Source organism: Notechis scutatus, chromosome Z (assembly GCF_049901735.1).
Source record: "Notechis scutatus isolate UNSWTSFEM ecotype Mainland chromosome Z, rNotScu1.2, whole genome shotgun sequence".
Lineage (NCBI taxonomy): Eukaryota > Metazoa > Chordata > Lepidosauria > Squamata > Elapidae > Notechis > Notechis scutatus.
Window position 1 is genome coordinate 92,168,854 of NC_142025.1, and position 24,988 is coordinate 92,193,841.

General features: G+C 35.3%; 1 protein-coding gene and 1 pseudogene across 1 annotated transcript in view; both read right to left on the minus strand.

Annotated features, from left to right (window-relative positions):
• The window catches only part of IKZF3 (IKAROS family zinc finger 3), a 49,183-nt gene that overhangs the window by 15,632 nt on the left and 8,563 nt on the right, over window positions 1-24,988 (minus strand). The window contains exons 2-7 of the mRNA XM_087948176.1: window positions 24,843-24,896; window positions 23,925-24,038; window positions 11,493-11,756; window positions 10,933-11,100; window positions 8,877-8,993; window positions 125-241 (exon numbers count right to left, since the gene is read on the minus strand). Of these exons, the coding sequence (XP_087804302.1) occupies window positions 125-241; window positions 8,877-8,993; window positions 10,933-11,100; window positions 11,493-11,756; window positions 23,925-24,038; window positions 24,843-24,896 (834 nt within the window). The remainder of the gene's footprint in view (window positions 1-124; window positions 242-8,876; window positions 8,994-10,932; window positions 11,101-11,492; window positions 11,757-23,924; window positions 24,039-24,842; window positions 24,897-24,988) is intronic.
• Window positions 21,282-21,406, minus strand: LOC113420043 (U2 spliceosomal RNA; annotated as a pseudogene).

Sequence of the window (24,988 nt, forward strand, 5' to 3'; positions counted from 1 at the left end):
GAAGAAAGAAATATAGTATCTAACAAATGCAAGTTTATGAATTCGTTCATAAGAAGAACAGTGTCATATTTCCATTACTTTTAATGGCTATACCCAAAAGAGAGTCCATTAAAAAAATCCTTACCAATAAATTTCTGTGGCATGGAACGTTTTCGTTTGGCAACATTGCTTGCTAAGCGGTCCAGGACAAGGGCCCGCTCAGTCCCCATTTCAGTTCTGATGTGCCTTCTCTCTGAACTTTCTAGATTGGGAAAAGCAAACAAAAATTAGAATAAAGTCCTTAAAAGCAAATTTTAAAGGAAGATGCACATGCCCACAACCGTTCATTTAGTAGAGCTGCATGGGATTAACTGTGTGGTTGTTTTTCTTCTTCTTCTGCCTCTCTCTTATTCTCATACCTCCGTTTCACTAATGTGGTCAGCAGAGCTGGAGCAAAACAGAAGAAACATCCAAATTTTGCAATTCTCAGATTCACAAAGCCTCACAGAATTAACATCTTGATTATACACTTCCTCTTGTTAATGAACAAGCTTGACCTGGTAGTTTATGAAACACAGAGGAAGATCTTGTCCCGCCCAAATTTCCATCTGATTTTGAGAAAGATAGCCAGGCACCTGCAGAACGGCCTCTGAAGATGTAAACGCAAGGGCGCATGTTGAATATTCAAACCCTTGAAATGCTGATCCACTGAAATTAAATCTTACTATATCCACCTTATGAAACATTACTTATTTTTAATAGTGACAGTAATATTCATGATTGCAGTATATTATCACTAAGTTATATGCAGAATTTCTCAATAAGAATAGACTGCTATGAGACTATTCCACATATAAGAGATCATAGAAATAATGATGGCTATAGTAGTAATATTAGCAAGAAATAAACTTGCACAACAAAATTTCATGGTGGCTAGGTTCATACCACATGCTAAATTCTATCTACATTGCATTTTTCTCTTAATTTGTATGGAATGGTACAGTATGGTCATATTTTGTTTTATTATTATGGTCATATTTTGTTTTATTATGGTCATATTTTTTAGAGTACCATGAAGACAAAACAACAGAATGTAGGGGGTTTCTTGGTTGGGAAATATTCTTATTACATATTATTACAATGATTTGTCCCACAGCCAAACCAAGGAGGTAGGCTTGTAAATTGAATAATTGCCATAATAAAACTGCCTCTTGTTTCCATTTTCTTAATATTTTGTGAGTCTTACTGAGTGTTTCATTGCAGTTATATCCCAATTCCTATAAGTGTAGAATCACATGGTAACTTCCCCCAAGGATAACATGTCAATTTGCTTCAGTAGGCATCAGGGCAGGCTGCAGTCATGTAAGAAGTGACTTCTAGATGCAGATGAAAATGTAAAACAATTGAAATTGTGTTTTTAGTCATGTTTAGTCTTCCTGCATAGAGAATTGGTGTTTTCAGGAGTCTGATGGCACTAATCATTCTGACAGTCCAATGGAATGGGGGAATTGGCCTGGTGGTGTTGGCCTCTCTAAGAAACCCTGGGAAACAGGTACCAGGCTACCTATCCACACACACACAGAGAGAGATACATACCTTTACCTCATAAGATTTGATGTTTTGCTCCTTTATTAACTTCAACAGGACATAATTTTAGCTGAGAGATATAGTGCACTAACATTAGTAAGAATTTCTTAATCTGAATTGATTATAATTTTGAAAAGCAGTTGTCCAAGCACGTTTCTAGTCTCTTGAGATTGCCTTCTTTCCCAAACAATTTGTCAAATTCTAGAATTTGCATACAGTTTAAGTGAAATGTTCTAATTTTGATCTTGTCTGGATGCACATAATTTTCCCAGTAATGTGATTTTTCAAAGTGGGCTTTCTTTTTATTTCCCCAAAATATTCCTATTGCCTCTTTTTTAAAGCAAAATCTTACATTATGGTCTTCTAATCTATCTAATAGGGTGTTTTTTTTAAAGTTCTGAATAAAAAGCTTCCTCTCTCCATATTACAATTCTTTATAAATTAAATAAAATGTCCCCTAAAAACAAAGATACATCTTGGAGAAGAAAAAGCTTAAATGAATTTTCCTAACCTTTTTTTTAACCAGAGTATAATTTTATGAAATAGTTTATTAAAAAATTCTGTAAAACAGACAATATATGTGAGCACCTTGAAAAAAATATGGCAAATACATGGGGTTTATTAATAATTGCTTTTGCCAGATTAACTATATCCTACTCTTCATTAGTAGATTATAGCAAAGGTGCATATGCAACATAGTTTGTAATATATTTCAGCAATGGAGTACGTAAAATAGCTCATGATGTTCTGATTAGCAGCTACTTAAGTATAACTGTCATAAGTAGATATATAGCTCAATCAACGATCATGCTCTAACATAAGAAAATCTGCTTGAAAATGAACGACTGAACTCAGGTAGGAGTGAAGTGTAACAAGATTCAATCCTGCGTTTCAATGATTTTTGTTAGTCATTTGGTTGAGGAAAGAGGTAATGCTTATCAAATCTGCTGATGATATAAAGCTCTAGAACAATGTCTCAAAGTATTTGTCAAAAACCTTGAGGAGTTGCAAGTTTGGAAGGTTCCTGAGAGAATGCCTTCTCAGCAGTTTTTTATGAGCCGGCTTACCACTTCAATGCAAAATTTTGCTAAGCAAAAAACAAAACAAACAAACCAATATTATATTTCCAGAGCCTGTATAAAGACTAATATGTTTTTGTTTGTTTGTGGTTTTTCTTTTCCCACCCCCCAACCCCCACCACGTTTGACTTTTTAAGGAAGAATAATTATTCCTTCAGCAGGTCTATCGAATTATGAATTATGGAATTATGAATGAGGAAGGGAGGTAGCTATCAGACTACAGGGAAGAGGGAGATGCAAGAACAGGGGATGAGATTTTCAAGTATCAGAGTCTAAAGGAAATAGATGACCAGGCAATGGCTTTATGGCAGTGGAACTACATGGGGAAAGAATGCCAAACCCAATTTAAAGGCTTTAGTTGTTTGCAAGCTTTAGTTTTTTAACAGCAGGTGATTTAAAGGAAGTTGGATTTTTCTTATGATCGCAATAGCTCAGGGAAAAAAAAACCCATTCATTTCTATTCTTTTTTTGGACTTTCTTGAGTAAAAATAACAAAGTGGGGAGAGAGTAGGTTATAACAAAATCAATATTCATTCTGATCCACATGCCAGCTAAAATCAGTATGGAAATTAAGTTTTTGCCTATATTTGCATTTTGTCTCATGAAAAAATAATATCAAAATATGTTATTTTACTTGACAATATGCTTGCTTTGGGTTTCAAAGATAAGCAAATTTATCCTGGCCATTAAAAAAAAAAAAACAGTTTTAAATTTCCAATCAGACATATTTCTAAGTTCTGAGGTTCTAGCACTGTTTTGATACATGAGTTATTTTTTAAATAGTATTTTTATTTTTGCCCAGTCCTAACCCACATGAAATCATTAGTTTTATTCATGTGGTGGGTTATGCAAATTCATTCATCATACTAGATCACCGTATTTGAGATTCTCTTCCTAGAAGACTGAAATAATATTTCAATCTTTCAAAGACTGAAATAATATTATATATCTATGTTCATTAGAAACCAAACACGACTCAATAGATCTGGCTGCAGAAACATTAAGACCAATTTTAGGCTACATCAACAAAAGCATAGTTTCCAAATCTATAAAGTAGTATTTCCACTTTATTCCACATTGGGCACCCCCCATTTTAAGATCTGTATTCAGTTTTGAATGTGTCCCTGCACTTTAAAAAGGTTGAGAATTTTTTTGAAAAGGACAATTTGGGAATTAGAAACTACTTCCTGTTCAGAGAGATTGAAAGAATTGGAAATATTTAGCCTTGAGAAATAAAAACTGAGTGTGGCTAAAAAAAATACTGTTAAAAGTCTAAGCAGGTGTTACACAGAAGATGGGGAGAATAGGAAATCTCCCATTTGTTTGGATATGAAGTTTATTTGCACTCCTGCAGTAGATGATTGCACTTAGTTCCCAAACTCTATCATCATCCAGTGTCTCTTATTTTTATATTAAAAATAATGAAATAAAACAAGAAGAGTGCAGGTTGCAAAATGGGAGCACAAATAAAAGCAAAAAAGAATAATGCAGAAAAGAATCTGATGAGATTTTTTTTTTTATTATTTAAATGACTGTTGATACTCTCAACATTATTTCAGCAGACCTGAAATAACACTTATCAATTATATTTAATGCAGTACTAACATAGTCTGGAATTGTGGTTTTCAAAATATGTTCCTCTGAGTGCAACAAGTTTATCAGTAGTTTCTTAATGAGAAGATTTATGAAAGCAGACAAACTTGCTAAAAAGTAGTTTGTCCTTAACATATTTTTCCTTTGTTTGAAAGATAGGAACAAATGCTAAACATACTCTAGGTCAGGGGTCGCCAACCTTTTGGATCTCAGGGACCATCAAACTCATAATTTTAAATCCCAGACCAGAGACCCTGGGAAAATCCCAAAAAAAGTCTGCAGGAAAATTCCCCACCCTGTTTTCTTACCAATCGATCATTCGTTATTTGGAATCGCAGGATACCAGTCTCCAGCTCTGTTCTCAGGTGGGAGGGAGAGAGAGAGAGAGAGAGAGAGAGAGAGAGAGAGAGAGACTTTTGGCTTCATGTAAGGAAAGCAGCAGAGGCAGCAGAAGTCTTTCTTTCTCTCCCCCAAACTCCACCAGAAATGAGTCTTTGCCAGTGCAGCCTCTTGGAGCAGGATGCCTTGCAGGGTCCCAAAGACTCATTTCTGGTAGAGTTTGGGGGAGAGAAAGAAAGACTTTTGCTGCTTTCCTTGCATGCAGCCAAAAGCAGAAGAAGAAAGAAGCGGAAAGAAGCAGCCCAGTGGCCAGGCTAAGAGCGTGGGCAAGTGGGGCAAGTTCCCCACCCTCCACCCTTTCCTGCCTCCCCTCACTACTTCGTGTTGTTTGCAATGCAAGTGACGCAAGCCTTGTGTTCCCGCAGGCCAAGTGAGCAGCGCAGCCTTGTGGCTTAATTGCTAATTAATCCGCACACCCTGGATTAATTGCTTTGGGGGTGACATTTCTCTGCGGACCACCACAATCTTCTTGTGGACCACCAGTGGTCCCCAGCCCACTGGAGACCAACTGCTCTAGGTCACTCATTCACAGCAAAAGCAGACCCAGAGTTTCATATTCAATTTCACACAAATCACTTTGTTCTAATATGTATCTAAAAATAAATTTTAAAACACAAAAAAACTTGGAACTTTTTTTAACCAAATAGCATCCATTCTGAATTTCAGCTCCTTGGATTAAGCAAGTTAGAAGAGTCTACTGGGAGGAGGCATTGTTCTTTGCATGGACCAAATTGATGTCTGAGACTAACTAAGATCTGCCCTACTGGAAGAGGTTTGTCATGAAAGAAAGAAGTGCTTAAAAAGCATTATATAGATATAATATTGTAACACATATAAAGCCTGTTGCTCTGTTAGTTCTCCCTTGATATGTTTTGACAATTTTAAATTCAGAGTTATTTGAATTGGCTCTGATATTAGTCATAAAAATGGGACCAAGGCAGATTACTTAATTTGCCAACTTGCACTTTACACAGCAAATGCTACTGAAGGCATAGGGCCATCAAAACACGTATTTCCTAAATCGTGCTCTGGAAATTAGTCAAAACTGGTGAGGAGGAAGAGTATGATTAACCACTGCTGTGACTTTTTGTTTCTTTCTGAGGACATTATCTTGACCAAAAACAAAAAAAAGACAGAGTCCCACTATATATCAGCGTCTTTGTTGTAGCAGTTAAGGCAACAGCCTAGGCACTGTAAGAATGTGAGTTCCAATCCTGACTTGAGAGCACCAAAAAAGCCAAAGCCAACAATCAGTGTTAATTTTCCAATTTAAGGCAATCTTGGAATTCTTTTCAAATTTTGGAACATTGGTTGGAATGGAAGATTCCAAATGGATTGAAATGTAGTAAAAGTGGAGTATCTCTTGAAACAGTTGCATCAGTTAGAATAGTATGGAATTTAATGTTTATTTCTGCTTATTTCTGTAATTTTAAAATTTCAAAATATTCAAAAACCCACATCAAAATCTAGATATCCCTAATTGTGATTTTTTTCTGTGTATGTTTCCAGTCCCCCAAAATAGGAGATACACTTTTCAAATATTTATATATTTTGTGCCCATTTTTCATCTCATGCATATTTTGTATATAGTTTTTTTTTACTGCAGTGCATTGCAATGTCTAAAGGTCTTTTAGTTTTTAATATGCATAGAGTTTTTGTATGGGATGCTATTTCAGTTTCAGTTCACAAGTGTTCTCTATTGTACAGCATACAAACAGTTCAAGAAGTTAATTGGTTGGAGTGATCACATAATTATTTCTAAATAAAATATTTTTCTAAATAATTAATTAAATAACATTTTAAAATAATTATATAAATAAATTTTCTAATTTTCTAAATACTTATTTCTAAATAATGTATAATCTCACCATATTTCTTTCCATGTGGCTTGCATACTAGGGGGGGAACGCTCAGATCACATGGAAAATATTAATTTATGGGGTTTGTCTCCATATTGTATAGTTTCAATAAGCTCCATACTAAAGAATATATAGTATACAAGTTCCACTAATAGGAATCTGGTCTGTTTAAGCTGACTTAATGTAAATGCAACTAGACAAAAAAAAAATACTTCTTGACTTTTAACTAGAGATGGGTAAATCTGTCACTTATGGATTCTTGGTTTCTCATTTTTCCAACTAAAATGTTCATGCTTCTATTTCACATACAATATAAAATTTATCACATAATCAACAGGTCATTATAAAATTGTACATGGAATATTTAATATTTTTAGATTGTACATGATAAACATGATAAATATTTTGTGTGTATTTTTCTAATAGATGCATTTTGCATGTATTTTGCCCAACTATATACAAATGTGTTTTGCTAATAGATGTATTTTAATTTGAAATACTACACTAAAAAAGTAAAAAATTCAAAGCAATTTTTCAAATCAGGTGTTGCTTCAAAATGCAAAATAATGCTGCAACTATAGAATAAATATTTCAAGTGAATAAAAAATGTATTTTAAATTAATTGATAAAAATAAATTGGTTAACTGGTTGCAACAAAATATATTTCTGATATATTATAAAAAATAAATAAAAATATATTTGTGAACCATTTTTTTCAAACCTTAATACATTTAAATGTAATTTAACCAATCAACCCAATTAAAGCTAGTATCTCTAATACTTATGTACATATGACATTAACTTAAATGTCATCTATTGAACCACTGTGGTGATGTTAAATGATATTCCAACTTAAATTATAGAATGGGAAAAACTATCAAGGAATAATAAGAATAACTAAAAGCATCATCATAAGTTATAACTAACTAATCCTACCTGTAATATTTATCTTTATCCCATTTCTCTCTATATCCCTTGATTCTCTATTTCATTATTATTACAGTGGTGAGTCTTTTGGAGAAGCAGTTCACACTGTTCCAACATGTGACATTTGTCATTCCAGACCTATAGTTTCACATTTTTTCAGAGCAAGAGAGCTGGTTAACAAAAACCTCAGAAATATTAAGCGTGACCTGAATGAACGACACTGTTTCCTGTAACACCAAATGATGTGGTCACCAAAGGAATGGAAGACGGAAAAAGAGAACCTGCTAATGGTCTGATATGAATCTCCAATCAAGCATGGGAGCCACATTTGAATTCAATGCTACATGCACCTCCCTATCTTCCCCCAGTGTTCTCAGCCCTGTGGTCACAAATGTTAAAATGAGTGACGAATTCCATAGGAGCAGTCAAACAAAGGTTAGTGTTAGGTAATTAAACATCTTAGTATGTAAGTAATATGGAAAATCCCCATATTCTCTCTTCCAATAGACCAGTTAAATTTGATATAGACAAGTTTGATATAGCCACATAGCTACCCTGAATTTGGGCAACATTTTTTTTAATCTGTCATTTATGATTTAAAAAATGAGTAGGTTTCTTTTCAATAATATTAATAATTCCAACTGTTGTGTTATTTTTGATACAATATTATGATCAGAGATTTCTTTACTACTTGAAATATTGATAAATAATTGATACTACCTCAAAATACCCTATTTGCCAAATTTCAAATATGAATTTTGAAGTACTGCATTGAACAAAGGCCTGTGATTTTTTAATCCATATTTCTGCAATTTTTTAATCAATTTTTTATCATAAACTAGAAAACTATAAAATATTAACAAATGCTAAATGCAATTGTACATCAACCATTATTTTTAGTCCAGTAAGGAAAAAACGTGCATGAAGGAGAAAGATGGTTAAGAAGATTGATAAATAAATAAACAAACAAATATAAAATGACTATATCCTTTGCCAAAAATTCTCACTGTAGTGGTAGCAGACCACAATAAAAGCCATTTGAACTGGGTTGCCATTTTGGAGCAGTCTATGCCTTAAGACAGACACAGTTGTTTTTTAAATGCCATTCCTTCAGTGATACAATTGAGAGAAACCGGCAATAAAATCACAAGTTGCAATCATGTGATGCCTCGCTTAATGACCTTGGGTAATTCACTTAATAACCGTGGAGAAAATGAGATTTGCAGTCCATTGCAGTGACACGATAATTTACTTAACAACCTCATCATTTAGCAATAGTATTGCTTTCGGGTTGATTGTGGTCATTAAGTGAGGACTACCTCTATGATATTTAAATTCCCATATTATATTCATTTAATCACATAGTTCCATCACTCTTCCTTACAGCAAAAGGGAAATAAGATTCCCAACAAGACTGTTCCAACACAGCAATTAAGAATTCCCAACTGCTCACCAGCTTCACTGAGGCTAGCATTCTGCAGGTATGTCCGACATCTTTCTTTGTGTTCCTCTAATGAACTTCTCTGCTTATAACTCCGTCCACAGAATTCACACTTGAATGGTTTCTCCACTGGAAATGAGTATTTGGTTTATAGATGTTATGTAATAAATATGATATCATTTTAACATATCAAGTACTTCAAATCATGACCTGTTAATCCCCAGAACAGCCCTGCCAGGTTAAATAACTAATAGGCTTAAGACTGAAATAATGAAAGGTGCCCTAAACTGGGAATGTTTGATTTCCTAATCTAAATATATCTGATTAACAGAAGGAAGAAGCTTTTTTGCTTTTCTCTGGATAATGCTGCACAAGAAAGGTATTTTAGTCTATAAAAGCCATGGTCTCATGAATGTATGTGGAGGAATTGGGTGCGTGTGAGAGAGAGTAATGATATCACAGGCAATTACTTAATTGACAACATTTGTACAATGACATCATGACGCATAAGACCTCATTTTGACTTGAAGAAGTTGGCTCTTTCTGAACCTTTGTATTTCCATGCTGTCAGCAATGGAAACCTTAGCTCATTTATACAATATATGATTCATCAGTGAGGTACTGGAAACCACTGCAAAGCTAGAGATTTGCTTTGCTTTGCTTTGCTTTGCTTTGCTTTACTTTTGGATGAACTGCAACTCTGTTTCCATGCTAATAAGACCTGTTGCTTAATGCCTCCTCATGGTTCCTGAACTTTAGGTCCCATTAAGGAGATACCAGAATGACTCCTCTGCAGCTATATCTCAGCTGTCCAGATATAAAGTGCAGAGCATTAGATTGTTTTGTCAGTGTCCTGTATGCCTCCATGTTGGATAAACTAGCAGTGAGAGGGGCTACTAATATTCCTTCCTTCCTTCCTTCCTTCCTTCCCTCCCTCCCTCTCTTCCTCCTTCCTCCCTTCCTTGTGGGAGAGGGCTGCAAAGGCCTCAGTAGCTAGAGGAGCTGTTGCAGCACAAACTATTGTTCTGATTTTCATTTCTTTTTAGTATTGCGAGCCACAAATCCTGAAATAATAAAAACAACAACAACAACAATAACAACAACAACAATAATAAATTATCTTTAGACTACCTCTGAGAATTTGACAAGAAAAAAACAGCAGCATTGAAGTAGTGCCACCAGTATTCTCAACCTTTCTTCGGGGTATTGACTAGTTTTCTTTGTAATTCTTTATTTCTTAGCTCTTAATATAAAATAAAGTCTTCTCTCCCTGGATCTTTTATACCAGGGGTGTCAAGCTCATGTTGTCACGGTGGCATCATGTGACATATTGGGACTTTTCCCCCCTTTGCTCAACTGAGCATGGGCATGGCCAGCGCGCGATGTATATGGCCCATGGGCCAGGAGTTTGACAGCCCTGTTTTATACTGTTTGTTTATTTATTTACTGTATTTTTCCTATTTCTTAACTGTCCATTTCCCTCAGAATTGTTGTTCCTTACTTGCTGCAATAACAAAATTAGATTGGTTTTATCACATTGATCATTCCGATGTAATTAATGAATTCTTATAGAGGCTGTGCTTGTAAAATGATTTTTCATGGTTAATATGAAAGAGAATTTGATCATTGTTAAGGAAACTGAACTAATTTCCACTTCTCAGCTTACAATATGGACTTGCAAGTCTATATGGAGAAATATATTATCTCAAATAACATAATTTTCTGATCCATGTTGTAATCTGAGAAGGGTAAACAAATACATGTATAGAATTGCAGAATATGCCCACACAGAGAGAGACAAAAACATGGCAAGGGAAAATTACCTCCAATAACAAAAGAAGAAAATAAATGAAATTTTATGCATGAAAAATTACAAAATTATGCAGGAATTGGATAGAGCTATCATGAAATTGGATATATATGATAATGATGTAGATTATATAAAGACTTACTTTTTCATTTATGGTTTTAAAACAGGCAATAATAATAATAAAGAATTGAAATACAGCTGATAAAAACAGAAATAAAGGAACTAAGGCAATGAATCTTAAGAGAAATATACACTTACCAGAATGTGTCCTTAAGTGACCTGTGAGCGCGTCTCTTCTTTGACAAGCATAGCTACAAAGATGACATTTGAATGGCTTTTCCCCAGTGTGAAGTTTAACATGGCGGAGAAGATTTCCTTTCTGAGTAAATGAGGCTCCACACTGATTACAATGGAAAGGGCGCTCACCTTAAAAACAGCATGAGCAGTGGAGTGATTATTACAGCACTATGGTCTTAGCTAAAGATAAATCCAAATTATTCTGCCATAACAACCATGGGGTTGATTTATTCCATTAAGCCTTCTACTAACCTGAGCTGTTTCTGATTGTATTGCAGTTTCCCTCAGTTGCCAATAGCTTTCTTTATCAAAACAATTTCCTTTTAGAGTGCATAAGAGTAACAACATATTCATAGTACCCTCCTCCCCAACATATATACATATGCATGCCCCCTAAGTTGTGCCACTCTATGTTGCTTGATCTGGGTTCTGCTCAATTTAATGCATTTCAGTGGCTAATGGAACAACCTCAGATGAAATATTTTCAAATGAGATCTTTCTTCTGAATGAATGATAATTACCAGTATGGCTGCGTTTGTGAACCACGAGAACGTTGAGGCTGACACAGCCCAATCCACAGATGTCACACTTCAGTTTTGCAGTACTTGATTTGACAAGGTCACATGGATCAGAATGCCTCTCCAGTTCCATAGGATCATAGTCTCCATACTCTGGCCTGCAGTTATAAAGGATCCTGGGTTCTTCTCCAATTTCTACCAGCTCAGACTTCAAAATTCCATCTTGTTTTTCATCATAGTCACATTTGGTCTTAAGCATGCTGTCTTCTGGAAATAACATCAACATGGTCCCAAAATAAAATATCAATATAAATCTTAACAGAATGAAGAGAATTATTATTATTATTAGTATTATTATTATTGTTGTTGTTGTTATTGTTATTTAACATTTAGTGAGATTCACAGCCTTTGGGGCTGGTTGGTAGCTCAACAGCGCGAGTCCTAACCAAGGACATTGGTTGTTTATTATTATTATTATTATTATTATTATTATTATTATTATTATTATTATTATTATTATTATTATTATTATTATATTCACAACAAAATATGTATCCAAAACAACACAGCAAACGAGATAACTATGCTGGGTTTCGTATCACAAATCACTAGTCAAACACCTCTCAAGTGTTTAGGACTGCATGATGTATCAATGGATTATGCAGGCAGATCCCAGTAAGGTGGCCTTCTGCAGCTCACCAATGGTGATTTTGTCAGCGCCAATTGTTTTTAAGTGCTTGCCGAGGTCTTTAGGCACAGCACCCAGTGTGCCAGGTACCACTGGAACCACCTGCACTAGTTTATTCCAGAGTCTCTGCAGTTTGATTTTCAAGTCCTGATATCTGGTGATTTTTTTCAAGTTGTTTCTTGTCGATTCTGTTGTCACCAGGTATGGTAATGTCGACGATCCACACTTTTTTCTTCTCCACAATTGTGATATCCGGGGTATTGTGTTCCAAAACTTTGTCAGTCTGTATTCGGAAGTCCCACAGTAGTTTTGCATGCTCATTTTCGACCACTTTTTCAGGCTTATGATCCCACCAGTTCTTTGCTACAGGCAAATTATTATTATTATTATTATTATTATTATTATTATTATTATTATTATTATTATTATTATTATTATTATTATTATTATTATTATTATTATTATTATTATTATTATTATTATTATTATTATTATTATTTAAAGTGATGTTTAATAGTATTTTTACATTTTCTTATTTCCTTCCTCCATATTTTTCAGCTTCTTTGATAAAATTAATCAGTCATATGCACAATGAAATGTACTACAGATCAATAAAATCCTACCGTTACATTCAATATTTTCCAGGAGAGGAGAGGGGAGGGGAGGGAAGGGGAGAGAAGAGCCATTACCTCCTTCCTAGGGCTGAGAGAAACTGACTGGCCCAAAGTCAGCCAGCTGGCTTTGTGCTTAAGCTAGAGCTTACCATCTCTCCATTTCTAGCGTGATGCCTTATCCAGTACATTTGCCTGGCTCTCTCAGTTCTGATGTCAAAACTGAATAGAATTTTAAAGTGAACATTCAGTTTGATACAGAAATCTTCTTTTATGTTCTGATTTAGAAAACATTCATTTAACTTGTTTAATGAACCTTACCTGCAGATGTTATTCTCTTTGCATATTTTCATTGTTCAGCAATATAGACTGACATGCCATTTAGCAAATATAAATGTAGTAAATTGATTCTGAATGAAGGGGATCTTTATTTTCAGTTTCCTAAAAACTGTCTACCTCCAGCATAAGCATTGTAATAATGGATTTCAAGTAACAGGACTTCATTCTGAGTACTCATTCCTCTTGACATCACTTATATCACAAATCATATTCAAAATAGGTTGGAATTTGGAAGATGTAATATCAGCTCAAATACTAACTTCCATTAAGAGTTCCTTTTTTAAAGACATGATGACCACTACTTTGGAAGCATTTGTGGCAAATCACTAAAATAGTTTGGATATGATTGAATTTTCAGTTTAGAAATCAATGTTCATTCTCTTTTTAACTCATGAATAACAGTGTCTCAAAAGAAAAGGAATTGTTCATACTCATAGTCTTCACCAACATGCTTCATCTATTTATGGATATATGCACATTAGTAAATTCTATGCAGTTTGAAGAGAAGTAATAGGAGCGAGAGTTAATTATAAATATACTGTACATAAACAAAAAGTTTCCAGTCACCAGGACTTTTGTTGCAACCTAAATTGTAACATTGGTATTTCAGCAACGTTCTTTTCCTATGACTATACCATTATTTACTGGTCTGGGCCATAAACCAAGAAATCAATCAATCAATCAATCATGCCAACATGTATCTGGGTCAATTGGATGTTGTGGAGTGAGAGGATAGAAAGTAAGCCTAGACATTGGAAAATCCAGGTATTAGGGGTCCAACTTAACAACTTTAAGACATGGCTGGCTGAGGAATTCTGGGAGTTGGAGTCCACAAGTCTTAAAGTTTCAAGTTGGAGATCCCTGGATTAGATAATAGGAGATTGAAGGATGGGAGGGATAAGCAGTACAACTGCAGTTGTTGGCTTAGAACTGTCCATATAGATTGTGAAAGCTTCTTGAAATAAGCTGATATATCCTAATTCAAAGAAAAAAGTTGAGTATTCTGTGTTTTCAGAAGCACCATGAGGTACCAGATAAACAACATCTTATTTGAGACCTTTCAGAAGCATTACTAAAATGTATTCTCTTACTGGATTAATAATGGTATATGAAAATCCCCAAAACAAGAAAATGTCAATATTCTAAAACTCTTAAAATGATAACTGTGAATCTGCCTTACAGTTTCAACCATCCTAAGAGGATATGAACTACAATGTTTCTCACAACTTTTGTATTGCAGATTCTAAGTGAGAAAGAAGCATTGCTGAAGAACATTTCCTCAGGTCAGGCAACAAAGGAATATCCGGCAGTTAGACATAAGCAGTTAAGCAGAAAAAGAGCCCTTCCATTTTTGTAGTTCAGTACTAAGGAGAAGAGAAAGAGGGATTCAGAAAAAGGGAATGTCTTTTAGAGAACTATCTCATGTTGCCTGATTTATTAACCTTGCCTGCAAAGGTGTTTACATACTTCTCAATGCTGAATTCTGCAAACAATAAGATACTACAAATCGTGCCAATTCTACAACTGTTCCAGAAAGTCAGGAGTTTTTTGTTGTTGCACAAAAGAAAACCAGTCCTCTATTTGGGGAGGGTTTTTTTTCTGGGAACTCCACTGGGTATATATAACTCATTATGATATATTTTTCTCTTTTTTTGAGGTTCCTCCATGGTAAAAATATCAGCTTGTTTGCCTTTCTTCTAAATCACCTGCTTTGGTATAAGCATCTCAGCCTTTGATAGCTTCTGGTAGGAAACTGAAAGGATGCACCTGAATCTTCCTCCTGATTTTTTTTTATCATGCTCCAGCTGTGGAAAGCTAACCCACATAAAACCTTGAGCTTTTCAATGTACTTTATTTAAAAAGTCAATGGAAAATGTGTGCTGGCTGGCAGAAAACCAAACAGAGAAAATAACTTTGATCACAAGCAACACAGTTCAAATAATGTTGTAAGAGTTACCCTGTGCATAGTCAATAAATAAATAAATAGTCTGACTAGCAAAAAATAGGCACCAATGAGAACATTGCATTGACAGTTTACTTCTAGAGGATAAAAAAAAACATGCTTGTGGCAGTATGTTTGCTTGTTGTTGTTTTTTTAAGTCTGATCTGGAAGCTTTCCTTAAACCCTACTACTTCCAAACCATTACAGTTTATTAGATTTTTACTTTGCTTTTTGTATCATGGTAGTCAGTCTTATCTCCCCTTTCCCTCCCTCATCACAACCCTCTTGTAATTATTTACCTGAAAGGCAGGGAGAAGGGAGGCAAGATGACCTTGGAATTTCCAGGGCTGAGGATGGACCAAAACCACAACCCTCCCAATACTGTCCAATGCCTTAACTAATAACTATGACACTTTAGTGGCTTTCTTACTGCCTATTGAAAATAGCAAAAACTCATCAAGAATAACAGAGTTGGAAGGTACCTGTGAGGTCTTCTAGTCCAACCCCCTGCTCAGGCAGGAAACCCTATACAATATCAATCTCTTATTAAAAATGTCCAGTGTTGTTCCAGTTGATGAAAACTGGAAATATCAGAATTTATATATTTGGACTGAAAATGTATTGTATGGTCGGTCTCCTAATAAGTTTGGATACATCTCACTGAATTCAGTAAAACATCTGACCAAACCTACAGAGGATGTTGTAGTTTAGTTTCCCATTCTATATATATTTAGCTGACAAAAACTACTACTGAAATTTCAGGATGTTACTCTGAAATTATCATATTTATACTGACAATGAAGAAGGAGCTATTGGCTGCCTTTTAAAAATCTATCAATTCTTATCTATAAACTATTATTTCTTCTCACCTTCCCTTCCATACAAATGACTCTCTGGGGGGGAATGTGGCTTTCTCTGTCACTTCACCTCATAAATACAACTAAAACTTCTTTCCAGTATAGAAGCAGAAACTTTAAAATAAAATATAATAGGGATAAAATTACGTGAGTTTCCTGAGAGCTAGAATCATTATCCATATTGTGAAATGGGTTTCACAGGACAGCCAATATAATATGAAAGAAAAGCAACATTCTAGAAGCTAAATTCAACTTCTCCAAAAATTCAAATTTATTTTGCCTATCTATCCCAGCAATTATCACTATACTGTTTTAAGACAGTGAAAATCAGTACATTGTAGATTAGGAAACAGGCAATTTCTGAAGGTATGTCAGGTGAACATTATTTACTGAAGTATTACTTTTGAGAATCTGAAATCACACTGAATTCAACCATTTTGTTCCACCTAGGAATATTTTCTTTTTTGTTCATTTGAAAAGGAATTTTTTGTTCTCGTGTCTAAAGAAACCTTACCTTACCCACACTAGTAAATTGGGTCCAAAGATTTGTAATCTTTGAAACAACTTTCAAGTTGCAACTTTCAAGTTTTTATACTTAGATAATAATAAGGATGCCCCCAGATAGTAGGAATTCGGTCATCATAATGGGACAAATTAATGTCATACCTGATTTATTATAATAATTCAAAGATAAAGATACCTCTTGCTTATAGATGCATGGCATACAGCCCACCTGCACCAATATATAAGTTATATAACAGTAATGTGTAGGCCATCCTTTTCTAAATATCCTGTTTAAAATGTCCTAAAAATGTGTTGCCAGCAGTCAATTAGCTTTAAGAGTTTGATGCAGCAAAACATAATTGCAGCCCACCATACACACTCCCATCAAACCTCTTACATAGCTGTAACAAATTAAATTACATTGCCTCTAGGCAAAAATGGTAAAACTATTTAATATTTAGGTTGCATCCACATTACAATAAAAGCACACTGAGATTCTTTCGGGCCATTCCCAGAAACCCATGATGGAGATGGTAGCAAAAATCAAATTAAAGTACCAGAGGAAATTTGAATCTGAATACTTGAGAGCAGGTGGCTCTCTAACAATCTATATGAAGAATGTTTGAGTGCTACCTGAAAATTTATTGGGTAGGCCAACACAAGGATTATCTCAGTACTTGCTTCTGGAGATAGTCCTAAAATTATCACATTTTTACCTGACATTTTCATCGAAGAGCACAAAAATTACTTAAATTCTTTTGGGTATTGCAAATAGTCAGGTCCTCTTAACCACAGCGTTTTAAGGCTACTGAAACTGTAGAGAAGGATCACCAGTTAGGTTGCAAATCCCTCCAAAGCGCCATAAAAAAACAGTTGTCCACTCAGTTACACAATTGTTCCTGCCTGACTCAATCTCTTCCTTCTTTTAGAACTCAAGATGGATGGATGGATGGATGGATGGATGGATGGATGGATGGATGGATGGGTGGGTGGGTGGGTGGGTGGGTGGGTGGGTGGATGGGTAGATAGATAGATGAAAGAAAAAGAGGTATGTTTTAAATAATTAAGTACTAACTAAAACTAACTCAAAATATATTTTTCTTAGTTTTTCCTTCTAATTAATATACTTTTGCACTCATTTTATGTTGTATTAAACTATCATAAAACACAGAGAATTGCAAAAATGAAAGGATGGCTACTTTGTGCTGTTTTATTAAGTATGAATCAGGATTACAAAGTGAGCAAAATAATTCTATTTTATATTCATATTTCTTCAACATTAGGGTTTTTAACTGGTTAATTTTCCCAGACCATTGGCTTTTCACTAACTGTCAGAATAGCTAATGTGACAGCTAAAACAGTATCATGGCTATTTCACCTCCCTACCCACCGCTTTGGTGGGACTCATATCAAGAGGAGACGAGACGCCCTATAGGTCAGAGGTTCTCAGACTGGTCTTGTGGTGCAAGAGTCATAACCTCACCCTGAACATCAAAAAGACCAAAGAAATTGATTATAGACTTCAGAAGATGCAAAGCAGAGACTCTCCCACTATATATCAATGGAGACTATGTGGAAAGAGTTCATAGTTTTAAATTTCTAGGAACTCATTTCTGACAAACTTACTTGGTCAGTCCACACTATGGCCACTGCAAAGAAGGCCAAACAGTGCCTGCACTTTCTGAGGTTGCTAAAAAAGAGTGGTCTGGGTGAGAAGTTGCTGGTTACTTTTTACCGTTCTACCATCGAGAGCATTTTGGCATACTGTGTAACGGTGTGGTATGCTGGATGCTCTGCAGTGGATAAGAAGATGCTCCAGAGAGTTATAAACACAGCACAAAAAAATCATTGGTTGCTCTCTTTCTTCTTTGGAAGAGATTGCGAAGACCAGACTCCTCTCTAGAGCACTAAAAATCTCCACAGACCATTCTCATCCTGGACATTCATATTTTGAACTGTTACCATCAGGGAGGCATTATAAGTGTCTTAAAATGAGGACTAATAGACTGAGAAACAGTTTCTTTTCCAAAGCAATAATTGTCTTGAATCAAACAATGCATATGTGATTTAGCCCTATGTATATAGTGGCATTTTTAAACTATCTAACTTACTATATGTTTTAGATAGGTTTTAGACTAGGTTTTTAATTATTATTTTAATTATTTTAATTTTTAAATACTCTGTAGTGTGATTGTGATGTGGTGTTTGGGACATTGTGCTGGAGTAGCTTTCAAATTTCATTGTATTTGTAGAATGCAATGACAATAAAGGTATTCTATTCTATTCTATCTAACAACAACAACAAAACAAAACAAAAAACCCTTAAGTCACATACAAGAGGACCTTCCAGACTAAATGAGTTATCAGTCGCTGGATCTTGTTTATTCTCTTTCTCTGGAGGTCTACAAACAGATAAACCAGTGAATCTTTTATTTACTGAGGGATGGACTGGATAACTAAGGTAATTTCCACTTTTACTTCTGTGATGATAAATTGCAATGCATCCTTCATTCTTCATACTTTTTTGCAGATATAAAATATTTCACCAAATTGCTACTACAAAGGCTTTCCCACCCTGCATTATAGACACAAAAAATGGTCTTAAATTGTATAATTACACAATCCAATAATGGCTGGATTTTGCTCTGTATATAAACAAAGGAAGAAATGAAGCCATATGCAGTCTATCACAGGGTCAAATGTCTATGTGACTGGACTCTATCCTGACCTAAAATTAGGCACTAGACCTGATCCTTCAAAGCAAGCCAAAAAAAAAAAAAACCTGAATTAGAAAAGTTCATCTCTTATCACAAAATCTATTTTAAAAGATGAATGGTAATGATGGAAAATGTCTATCAACATCTGAGACACTTGAAGAATGTAAGCATTTATCATAGAGAAAAATTGATAACAAAAGAATGGAGAAAGAATATTGATGTTGATCTCAGTATCTTGTTTGTCTGAAGAATTTATAGACATAAAAGCTAACTTTGAAACTTGTTAGCTTAGGAGGGTAACGTGCAGTTTAGCTTCTCTGGATAGTTCACAGGAAGGAGGAGCCATTTATCCATGATTTCTTTTACACCATTCCACTTTTAATATCTATCATTCCAAACCTCACTGAAGTGAGGGGGAAGAAATTGCAGAAATATTGTTTTTAATTTCATGAGAGAGATTTACATAGGCCTTGTGGATCTAACTGTGGATTTTTGGTTTTGTTTTTTTTGGGGGTGGGGGTGCTCTTCTTTTCAGTCCACTGAAATGCTGGGGTAAGGGAGGGATTAGTTTTGAACTTGTCTTGTTTTTCATTTAAATAATTCAGTTTTAGGGTGATGCCTCAATGAACTCAAACAGACAGTAAACACCTGGTGGAAATTTCACAAGCTAAAAATAGCACAAAACTTTCTGAATTCCCTACCAAGCATGAATGCAGAGTGCAAATTGGTTCACCTCTAAAAAGGGAAGGGAAGGGAAGGGCCATTTTTATGAAACAAAGACATGGAAAACTATTAAGATTTTTAAATACTGGAGCTTCCATCCAGGTATTTGAAGCAACTTTATAAAGCATAATAAATATTACATTGATGGTGGTTGGTGTTGTTATTTTTCTTTTTTAAAGAGCCCATTCTAGATAAACTAGTTTCATAACAAATTCTGGAATAGTGAAGGGGGTTTGGGGATTGTAGAATTTCAGCTCAGACACTTAGTGGCTTAGTTTAGTCTTCATTAAATGAAGACTACCTGTAATCTACTTATACAAGGACAGCTGTGCAAAATCATATACAGTAGTTAGGTGCTCATATATATGATTTTTGCACCATGTTTGTTCATGTATGCATGCTGCTCTCTGTATGTATCTTTGTATGTTATCCCTGGCTCTGTGTCTATCTCTTTCTTTTCCTCTCCTATGGCTAAACATATATGCTTAACAATTAAATATCTTTAGAAAGGAAGACTTGCCTTTAGGGTGCACCAAGGCTTGTGTTAAGTATTATGTATATTGAAAGAAGAAACACTTCACATCCTTTGATTTCTTAGGTATAGAATTATATTTTACTAAAATTTTAAAAAAGAAATGATAAAACCTGACTATGAGTTTCAAATCATGGCCACAATCAAAGGAAGGCCATGCCACTGTAGTGAATCAGGTTCCATGATTTTTTTTGAAGTTTTTAATCCTTTCTATAATTTCTATAATTGCTTGATTGAAACTCTGCAGAAAAATATCAGTTGAATTTGCTACATCACCCCATATTTATACCCTACTTTCATTTTTTTAAAAAATACATTTTATTAATTTTTTTCAGCTGCACCCCACTTTCTATCTCAACAGGACGGTACACCAGATCTAATTTTCTGACTAGAAAAACACGGCATTTCCTTTCCTAGCACAACCACACGTCTTCTAAGGCAAGGGTGGCTGGAACCTCAGCTACAAGCCTAAATGTATTTTGGGCTTATTTTCCCACCTTCTTTGCTCCTCTTTCCTGCCCATAAAACACCACTATCACCACACCAGTTAATTTAAAAGCCTGAAGTAGGAACACTTATGCTGCACTTATTTTTTCCTTTTTTGCATGCACCAAATAGATGATTTCAAATTCCCATGTAGAAAAGGCATATCTTTAAAGAAGTTGTTTGAAACGTCCACAGAGGTATTTGGACCATTTTTAATGAAGACACAAAAATTGTCTTCTTCATTTTTCTTTATGAGAATAAGTGACTTCTGTGCCCATTGTTGTTTGTCTCTTCCACATAGCTTTCTCTATTCTTTTTTTTCTTTTAAAACAAAAGCCATTTCACATGCTCAGGCTTTCTTTATCTTATCGCCATGCTACCTTCAAAGACCTGTAGGAGTCCTATATAATATGAAATAATGCTTGCAATACTCCTTGACACAAACTTTGGCATGGTTTCAATGTCACTGATAGGAACAGATACTATGCTTGATCTTAACCAAAAGGCCGAGAAGCTAGAAGTTTCAATGTCACTTATTACTAGGGGGAGCAAGTGTGTAGTAATATTGGAGAAAGAAATGTATTTCTATGCACAGGCAAGATATCCCCATGAATCTCTTACTTCTGGAGTGGGGTTCACACAAACATGGAGCTGTCCTTATTTCTCTGACAGGCAGTAGGTACAAATGCAGTCTATTTGTACAAGCAGATGTGAATATGAGGAGGATTTGCATTCAAGATTCTCAGTTGCAACTTCTGTGCAAATGATTAAGACATTTTAAGAAGAGATTAGACAACAATTTGTCTGAACTGCTACAGGGCTTCCTGCTTGAGCAGAGGTTGGAATAGTAGACATCTAAGGTCCCTTCCAACTCTGTTATTCTGTTATTTTGAATGTAGTGTGATCATGGTGCAAACTCAAAGAGGATTGTGCATGTAGGATATTTATTTGCTTGAGAAAGACAAAACAAAATCTCTTACTCCAGCTGGATGGACAGCACTTTTCTAAGGACAGCATTTTATCGGAATGGGCACATGCTAGAAATGGCCTTGTTGAAAATCTGTATTGATCAGTGCCAACAATAGCAATGACCAATTTGTTGACCTGTTGGTGAATAGCAATGACCTGTTTTGTTTTTATTTTTCATTCTTCACCTTATGCACTGCTAAGGAGGTTTCAGAAGACTCTGACCAAAATTTTTAATCTTGAATTAGCAGCACAAAATTAAGCTTAAATCTGTTGGTTGCTCAAAGGAATGGCTATGAACAATGCTGATATGGAAAACTTAGGACTGATGTGAAAACCTAGACTTCAAGAGTCTAGGAAAAGTAGCAAAAATATATCATCTTTGGAAAAAAAATGACATATTTTTGCTAGTCTTACTAAATTCTTGAAGTTTGGCTGGCCAGGATACAAAGGACTAGAGGGGAAGGGAATTTGGATGTTGGGACCTCCAGAATCAGTTTTGATTAAGTTGAAAAGTAAATAAAATAAATATGGTTGTAATGGGGGAGAGACCATTAGTGGCAATTGAAAAAATACATATTTGAAAATGATCCCCTTGGTTCACACAACATGCTAAGCAAGACAACAATGAGCTTCGGTAGTGTGTGCTTCGACGTATTGTAAGAACCCAGATATTGCCATTTAATGCTATATAACACATTGTAAGCCATGATATTTCATATGTTATACAAACACACAACAGCAGTTAGCAGTGGAACAGAGAAATGTTAGAGTGACTTAGAGACCTTTAAGTGGTGTTTAAGTGGTTATAATGGGAAAGGGAGAAATTCCAATAATAATAGCCAGGAATTTATCTTCTCTGGAAAAAGCAGTGGCTGTGCCAGAAACATGATAAGTTCAAACCTGGCTGTCTTCTTCTTTTTGTTTTAATAGGCTACTTCTCTTCAGTGTGAAGTGTGCAAAATAGAATATATTAAACACATAAAATTGGTCCTTCTCCCTCCCTCCCTCCCTCCCCTCCCTTTTTTTTTGGCTTAAACTTTGATGTCTCTGCAGTGCAGGGAAATAAAGAGGAAGTTCACGACCTTTTCCTTTTTATCTGCCTTGTTGCTTATCACTTTTTTTGATGCATAGACAGTTACTGTTCTGCTAACTCTACAAAAGATAAAGACAACGTTTCCGAGCTAAATTCTCTTGGTGAAAAAAAAATGAGTTGGTTTGCACTCTGAATCCGTCCAAACTTGTAGCTTTTTTTACCTGGAGAGGGTTGTTTTTTCTCTGTTAAGATTCAGGCTATCACTACCAATTTCAATCTAAAGCTCCAGTTAATGGCAATTTTGCAAGAACAAGTTAGATTGTAACCCAGGAGTCAAGATTTTACCATCTTCTGCTTTTGCCACCATGTACTTCCTGCCTCCCATCAACCAATCTTCATCCTGTGTCTGTTACTTCACAGTCTGTTTTTAATCCTCACCCCCACCCCCAATTTCCCACAAACATTGTTCTATGTGTCTGCCCAGCAGACCCGTTCGGATTATGGAAGACATTGCTATATTGATGTCTTCATGATGATGCTGTTACAGGTAGTCCTCAACTTACAGCAGTTCATTTAGTGGCCATAAAAAAGTTACAATGGCACTGAAAAAAGTGACTTAGAACAATTTTTCACACTTATGACCTTGGTAGCATCCCCATGATCACCTGATCAAACTTCAAATGCTTGGCAACTGACTCATACTTATGAGTATTGCCATGTCTGAAGGTCACATGATCCTCTTTTGCTAACAAAATCAACGGGAAGCCAGATTCATTTAACCATGTTACTAACTTATCAACTGCAGTAATTCACTTAACAAATATGAAAAGAAAAGTTGTAAAATGAGGCAAATGTCACTTAACAAATGTTTCACTGAGCAACAGAAATGATGGGCTCAGTTGTGGTTGTAAGTTAAGGACTACCTGTATAAAAAATAGAATTCTGGTACTTCATTTATTTAGTTAAAGTACATATATTTATGTCATAATCTGTTTACCAAATTATAAATTTTAGTTGTACAACTTCTACTTTACCTTCTCTGTCTCTTCCATTAGTTGAATTATATTCTTTCTCATCTTCACTGTTCTGTATGTTTTCTGTTTCATGGTATGTGTTAGGACCCCCTTCATTCAAAATGTCCCGTAAACCTGGTACAGTTTTAATGAAAAGAAGACAAAGATAAATGATGAGGAAGATGATGAATCACTGTAGCAGGAATTTTAATGAGGTTTGAGACATTTAGGCTATTCTTTAGGTACTGGGTAGTTTGAGTATTAAATGAAAGAATGAATGAGATGCGGTGGCTCAGAAGGGACGTGGTGGCTCAGTGGCTAAGATGCTGAGCTTGTTGATTGAAAATGGCAGTTCAGCAGTTTGAATCCCTAGTGCCGCGTAATGGGGTAAGCTCCCGTTACTTGTCCCAGCTTCTGCCAACCTAGCATTTTGAAAGCGCATTAAAAATGCAGGTAGAACAATAGGGACCACTTTGGTAGCACCTGCACCTTTGGCATTTAGTCATGCCAGCCACGGAGATGTCTTTGGACAGCACTGGCTCTTCAGCTTTGAAACGGAGATGAGCACCCCACCCTAGAGTCGGGAATGATTAGCATATATGTGCGAGGGGAACCTTTACCTTTACTTTACTTTGAGTATTGAATAATATAACATAGACTTAGTAGTAAGTGGTAAGGTAGGAAGATAAATAAATACATTGCTTTATATACTGTATATATAAAACATATATATAATGTGTGTGTGTATGCATGTGTATGTGTGTGTCTATGTCTATGTCTCTCTCTCTGTGTGTGTGTGTGTGTGTGTATGCATATGCATATGCATATGTATAAAGCTTCCCACAGGGAAGGTCTGTACCATTACCCAAAAGGGCCCTGTCGCAAGCAGGTAAGAAGCTTTCTTAAGGAAGGAAATGAGGAGAGTTTATTGACCCAAACCTGCATGTTCTGTCTGTTCTTGACAACGGCTGAGGTCCAGGCCAGCTGGGGAATCTAGAACAGGCAAACACAAAGAAAGAATTCAATCTTTGTAAACTCTGTACTGTATCACTTCAGTAGTGCAAGTGGGTATGGATTACATGGGC